At 33.2% G+C, this 7,721-nt stretch overlaps 1 protein-coding gene across 5 annotated transcripts in view; it reads right to left on the reverse strand.

Annotated features, from left to right (window-relative positions):
* Positions 1–7,171, reverse strand: part of rapgef1b (Rap guanine nucleotide exchange factor (GEF) 1b) — a 115,357-nt gene extending 108,186 nt beyond the window's left edge. For all 5 annotated transcript variants that reach the window (XM_056446193.1, XM_056446191.1, XM_056446190.1 and 2 more), the window contains exon 1: positions 6,929–7,171. In XM_056446193.1, the coding sequence (XP_056302168.1) occupies positions 6,929–6,956 (28 nt within the window). In that variant the 5' untranslated portion in view covers positions 6,957–7,171. The remainder of the gene's footprint in view (positions 1–6,928) is intronic.
* Between the last annotated feature and the right edge of the window lie 550 nt (positions 7,172–7,721).

The raw sequence follows: 7,721 nt of genomic DNA on the forward strand, positions 1-7,721 counted from the left end.
GCAGCACATTACAGTTTATCAAAACTTCATATTTAAACAGCATTTGTTTAATAGACGCTGTACTTGGGAACTCGTTTGACTTGAGAGACTTCATTAAACCACTGGAATAAGAAAAAGTGAAAATCAATTAATAAAACGTGCTATTTGTGCATATTAACCTACACTCAAAGAAAATTACATTTGCTGTTTGTTCAAACTTACTTAAAGGGCACCTGTGGTAAAAAATCTACTTTTCAAGCTGTTTGGACAGACATATGTGCATGTATGGTGTACAGACCGTCATATTGAGGTGATATAAACACACCCAGTGCTTTTTTTCAATTTAACAACATAAAAAACGGTGGACCAATTGGAGCTGTTTTCAGATCGACCGCAACTTTACGTAGGAGTGCGGTCCCCCCGCCCACCAATATTGATTGACAGGCGCGTCATCATATCCTCAGTTTGTTGATTCACGTCCGCCATTTTCAGCGTGAGTTGAAGCAATATCACTAAAGGAACACCCTTGCTCTGTTTTTAGATGCAAGGCTCATTGGGCTCAACACAAGAGCAATATTCTCCACATTATCACTCTAATCAGAATTATTGGTTGAATCTTTAGGTAGGTTTGCAAACATGTGTACTTCTCATTGAGTCTACCTTATACTTCAGCCGTTTGCATTTCTCGCGATCCCAGAAGCTCCCTGTGATCTTAACTAGCATGCGTTTTAGAATTCTAAACATCGGTTTCTATCAGGGTACACTCAAGTCGACGGCTGGGCGCCGCGGACCGCTGCAGAAACCTATGTTTAGAATTCAAAAATGCGTGGCGCGACGATTCGGGACACTTCATGTTTCTGCCGCGCCACAGAGAGTGTCTGGTGTGCCGTGTCGCAGATTCGAGTGGCGCATCCGGTGCCTCAGTCAAAGTTAATTCAGTGTGTGTGGTTATTAGTTTCTGTGTACAAGCTCGGCACTTGAAACTAGCACACAGTTGGCTGTAAAACTGTACAAAGACACAAATGATTTTGTACTCTCTGCTTGGTCTGTGTCCGAGTCGTACATGTATGACTGAATGCGGATCCTCTCACTCCTGCTCCTCAAACACAGAGCGGGTGAGCTCATGGCTCCGCCCCCTTGTTACGTTGGGCAGGAAGCCGAAACTAATTTACATGTGAAGCAACACACCCATAAATCAGCTAACTGTGGACACGCCCCCAACATGACACTTTTAAACACATAATAAAAATCTGAATTGTGTTTTAAACTGAACCTAAACTGACACACTCAGAAGAACCATAATATTATTATTAAATCATAAAAAAGAGGTAAACTATGTGCCCTTTAAATTGAGCTCAAACAACACAATTTTTTATTTTTTTGAGGGAAAACTTAATTGTTTTATATTCAATCCAATTAGTGAAAACTAATAAGTTAACTTAACTCCTTCATGTTGTCCCAAATCGAGTGTGTGGACTGGAACTCAGCACTATTTACATTGTTATACACTGTAAAAATCTTACAGCTTCAAATTTTCAATTGAATCAAATGATCTTTTCTAGTCATCTCAACTTCATTAACTTCCCTTCCATATAACTTACAATGAAAACACTGAACTTTGTGCACTTAATATTGAGAAAAAGTCCCAAAGAGAGAGGTGAATGTTGGCAACCACGCCCCCGTTTTCAGATGTCTCCATTTTGGATGCCCTTCCAGCTGCTACCCAGTACTGGTTAACACTCATTCACACACACACTCTAACACTACGGGCAATTAGCTTATTCAAATCCCCTATAGCGCATGTGTTTGGACTGTGAGAGAAACCGGAGCACCCGGAGGAAACCCACGCCAACACGGGGAGAACATGCAAACTCCACACAGAAATGCCAACTGACCCAGCCGGGACTCGAACCAGCGACCTTCTTGCTGTGAGGCGACAGTGCTAACCACTGTGCTTCCCGCCATATCAACTTAAATCACTCAAACTGACTAAAAATATTACGTTCTACTTTGTATAACTTGAAATCCGAATAACTTATTTAAGCAAGTCAAAGGATCTTTTTTATATTAGTATGGTGTTTATTTATTATTTTGCATTAGCTGTCAACACTGAGTTCGGATAACTTAAAAGAATAAACTTTGTAGAACTTTAAAAAATTAAGTTGAAACCTGATTAACTTATTGTTAAAGTTAAACAAGTTAAAGTAACACAAAACCTTTTGTTGCTTGGCTTTTTGTCATTATTTTAACTGTGTATTGGTCTTTTTTTAATATAACTAAAATATTAGTGCAGTATTTATTCATTATTTTGTGATTCGCATTAGCTTTTAACATCGAGTTTGTATAACTTAAATTAAAATGAAACCCAATTAACTTATTCAAATAAGGTAAAGCAACATAAAAGCTTGTATTGTTTGGGTTTGGTCTATTTTACAGTGTTTTGGTCTTTTTTTAATATATAACTGAAATATTAGTGCAGTATTTATTCATTATTTTGTGGTTTGTATAAGCGTCAACATTGAGTTTGTATAAATTAAACAATTAAATTGAAACCCGATTAACTTATTCAAATAAGTTAAAGCAACATAAAAGCTTTTGTTGTTTGGCTTTTGGTCATATTTCTACATTGTATTTTCCTTTTTTATATGTATAACTGAAATATTAGTGTAGTATTTATTCACTATTTTGTGGTTTGTATAAGCGACAACATTGAGTTTATATAACTTAGAAAATAATTTGTAACCTTTTTTACTTATTCAAATAAGTTAAAGCAACATAAAAGCTTTTGTTGTTTGGCTTTTGGTCATATTTCTACATTGTATTTTCCTTTTTTATATGTATAACTGAAATATTAGTGTAGTATTTATTCACTATTTTGTGGTTTGTATAAGCGACAACATTGAGTTTATATAACTTAGAAAATAATTTGTAACCTTTTTTACTTATTCAAATAAGTTAAAGCAACATAAAAGCTTTTGTTGTTTGGCTTTTGGTCATATTTATGCATTGTATTGGTCTTTTTTTAATATATAACTGAATACGAGTGTAGTATTTATTCATTATTTTGTAGTTTGTATAAGCGACAACATTGTGTTTATATAACTTAGAAAATAAGTTAAAACCTGATTTACTTATTTAAATAAGTTAAAGCAACATAAAAACTGTTGTTGTTTGGCTTTTGGTCATATTACTACAGTGTATTTCCCTTTTTTATATATATATATAACTGAAATATTAGTGTAGTATTTATTTACTATTTTGTGGTTTGTACAAGCGTCAACATTGAGTTTATATAACTTAGAAAATAATTTGTAACCTTTTTTACTTGTTCAAAAAAGTTAAGGCAACATAAAAACTTTTCTTGTTTGGCTTTTAGTCATATTTCTACATTGTATTGGTCTTTTTTTTTAATATATAACTGAATATTAATGTAGTATATATTCATTATTTTGTAGTTTGTATAAGCGTCAGCATTGAGTTTGTATAAATTAAACAATTAAGTTGAAACCCGATTAACTTATTCAGATAAGTTTAAGTAACATAAAAGCTTTAGTTGTTTGGCTTTTGGTCATATTTATACATTGTATTGGTCTTTTTTTAATAAATAACTGAATACGAGTGTAGTATTTATTCATTATTTTGTGGTTTGTATTAGCTGTCAACATTGAGTTTGTATAACTTAAAAACATAAACTTTGTATAGCTTAAAATATAAGTTGAAACCTGATTAACTTATTCAAATAAGTTAAAGTTACCGAAAACCTCTGTTGTTTGGCTTTTGGTCATATTTCTACAGAATATTGGTATTTTTAATATATAACTGAATATTAATGTAGTATTTATTCATTATTTTATAGTTTGTATTAGCTGTCAACACAGTAATTTTGTTGTTTACTCCACTGTCTTGCTATTTTTAACCCTATAGTTTTACGTTTATAAATGTAACCAGCTAAAGTAATTAAATGCAAGTGGCTACTTTAATGTGCAAAATAACTTCTGTGGAAAAACTCAGCATAAAGGACAGATTTATGTATAAATAACGCATTTTATTTGAACTGTACAAATGAAAATATATATAAAATAATAAGTGAACATAGCAAAATTTTAAATAATTGCTGATAAATTTGGGAAAAGAGCAGTTTGAACGAAGGTATAAAGACTGAAAGCAACAACTTAAAAGGATTGTAGGCTGTACTGTGGTGTTATTTCATTTGTCATCAAGTGGTTATTGTTCTAAAGATGGTTTTGATATTATAAACATTACATTTTGTTGTTTTGATGCTTGAAAACATGTTTTGTCTGGGAATTATAAACACTTTAAATAGTTTTAGCACGTGTGCAACCTAATTACCCAATAAACAAGATTGTATACACTGTAAAAAAATCAGTTTTCCATATTTATAATTAAAGTTTTTCTTTTATTTATGCTTTCAAATTGCATTATTGGTCCTTGATCTTTTCCCCCAACAACTTCTGATGTTAAAAAGATTAAGAAAGGAACTTTAATTAACATTTTTAAAAGTTTAAAGAGATATAGACCATTTCAATGTGCTAATGCCATTGGCGCATGAACATTTCCTGCTTGTTGTCAAACTATTTCATAACAGTAAAAAAAGGGACTTTAAATCATAACTCAACGTTAAAACACCTATCATAACATTATTTATCAATATGTGGACCTTTTGGGTACTAAGAAACTATAGAAATGAAAAATGTAAAACAGGAAATACGTTAGGACCATTAGGACTGCACTATATACCATTTCAGCATCGATATCCCAATGTGTGCATTCACAATAATCACATCGCAGCATCTGCAATGTGGAGTTGGGGATTATTATTGTTGATCAGCAATGAAGAACGTACAGCGTTTACATTTTACATTACATTTGATTACGCAATAATAGGGGCAGGACAAAATAGTGATACGCATGATGTGGCGAATCTCATTATGGCAGATCGAACCTATATCAATGTTGAAATTCTAAGAAATATATGTGCTATTAATAAAAGAAATACATCCTATAACTTTCTGATGCATTTTTCCCTCTTCATTTATAAATATCAGGATATATTGTAGATGGTTTTCTTGTGATATATTATTGATATTGTGATTATCATTATCGGGGCTAAATGTCATGTTCGTATCGTGTCGTATTACGCATAATATCGTATCGTATTACTGTACCTGAATATCTGACTACTTATTTCATTTTTATTTATTTATTCTTGGAGTTTCTTTGATTTACTACTCTAAATCAGTGTTTCTCAACCACGTTCCTGAAGGACCACCAGCTCTGCACATTTGCCTTGTCTTCTTCACTAAACACACCTGATTCAGATCATCAGCTCATTAGCAGAGACTGAAAGACCTCTAATGGGAGTGACAGACAAAGGAGACATCCAAAACATGCAGTGTTGGTGGTAATCCAGGGACGTGGTCGAGAAGCACTGCTCTACATTATTCCAATCGATCTAAATTAATGATTTCATTAAAATAAGATTAGAGTGTGCTTTTAGAGTCATCTGTCGAAATTGTTTTCATATCGCAATATAAAATAAAATAGCGCAATGTCAGATTTTTCCAATATCGTGCAGTCCTAAGGACACCATTGTTATTGTTTACATACCTCAAAAGGGTCTGTGTGTATTGTTGTAAATTACTGTACAAAAACGCAAGGAGTATGTTGTTATTGTACAAACTTAAATATGAATATGTTATTTCTCATACAATATATTATTCTAAACTACTAAAATGTCAATAAGTCACTATGAAAGTTACATTTTCAAAATCCAAATTCGTCTAAATACCTGAATATCTGACTACTTATTTAACTTTTATCTTATTTATTTATTTGATTCACTCCTCTAAATTATTCCAATCAATCTAAGTTAATGATTTCATGCCAAATACAGCTATTCAAGTCATCTGCCGAAATTGTATCGCAATATAAATCGCAGCAAAATAAAATATCGCAATGTCAAAATTTTCTAATATCGTGCAGCCCTAAGGACCATTGCTATTGTTTACATACCTCAAAATGGTCTATATTGTGTGTATTAATGTTGTAAATTACTATTAAAAAATCTTAAAACAAAAAAACGCTAGGAGTATCTTGTCATTGTACAAACTTAAATATTAATATGTTATTTCTCATACAAGATATTATTTCAAACTACTAAAATGTCAATAAAAGTCACTTTGAGAGTTACATTTTCAAAATTAAAAATCGGCAGAACAGATTAAGGCCCAAAAGTGCAATTCATAACAATAAATAAACTATTTTTTTTCACAAAATACTGAACTTGTTAATTAACAGATATATAAATTACAATGTACACACACAAAAAAGACCTGCTGCTTTTTCAATCTACTAGTTGAGTAAAAACAACACAATTCTTAATTTTTTGGAAGGAAAACTTAATTGTTTTATGTTAATGCCATTTAAATTTGTAAAAACTATTACGTTAACTTAATTTGTGTTGGGACTGCGCGAAGAAATTGTGTGGAGCTCATCATTTACAGTGTACATGCATCCTAATGCACAACTCACTGTTGCACACTTCTGAGTTCACTTACTAGTGTGAGTGAAAATCAGCCTGTGAGAGTCTGAGATTGACAACAGCAGCAGGCTAGAGGGTCTCAATTGTTACCCTACTGTCTGCACGTGTTTATCCATTAATAAAAACACATTTAATCACACATATGACCAGTTTTTGTGACTGTTTGGTGCTATTCTCGGTTAAAAACACCGTTTAAATATCTTCTCATCAGAAAGGAGCGCTTGCTAACACACACACTGATTTAGGCTATCCCACATCCATTTCTGGCTCCAAATAAACATTAGAGACTCCTGCCTTTTGGTGCACGTTTTAATGAAGCACTGATAAAAGATTGGAAAGCTGTTAAAGTGAATTACACCCTGGGCCTACACACCCAAACGGGCTTACCGTGCTTGCTTTCTATTTTCCCCGACATGGTGGCAGCGCTGGCCGGAGCCAATCCTCAGTTTGGACACTCACGGGAGGACAAATTTGGGGATTTAGGCCACGGTTATCCTGAATTGTGTTCGTCAGCCACACATTTTGATGCAGCGGGTCCGTGTGGATGTAAATCCCTGGTGAAAATGTGGAAGAAACCGTTCACATGCACACGCTGGCGACGGACAGTGAAAGCGACTGCTGATGTGTGTGTGTGTGTGTGTGTGTTCGGGACGATCCATTGGGATGCGAACACAGCGCCGACTTCTGACTGGAATCACGAGCTACAGGGATAAAAATGGATTTTTCGGGATTCAGACTGACTGGTATAATGCTAAAACATATATCCTGTCGTAATTTAGTCTCCCTCGTGTCATTCAACAGGTTAAATGTGTGGAACATAAAATTAGATGTTTATTAGAATGTTCACGCTGCTTTTTCTGTATAATGCACACTGTACATTTTTTGTCTTGTTTCTAATCCAACTATTTAAAAATCCGTCAATCAAAAGGCATTTTCTAGACAAATAAAACATCGTTTTCACAAATAATAAGTCAAAATTACGTGAGTTTTTATTTAAACAAGCTAAATTATCTGCTGATGTGGTAAGTAAGATTATTTCACACCTAAAAGAAGATTATTTTACTTATACCACTTGCATTTTTTACTTTTTAAAAGGAAAAACTAACTTATTCTTGACTACTAAAGATAAGTACACATACAGGCACAAATTATTATTATTTGTAGATAATATCTACATACA

Source organism: Danio aesculapii, chromosome 21 (assembly GCF_903798145.1).
Source record: "Danio aesculapii chromosome 21, fDanAes4.1, whole genome shotgun sequence".
Classification (NCBI taxonomy): Eukaryota; Metazoa; Chordata; class Actinopteri; order Cypriniformes; family Danionidae; genus Danio; species Danio aesculapii.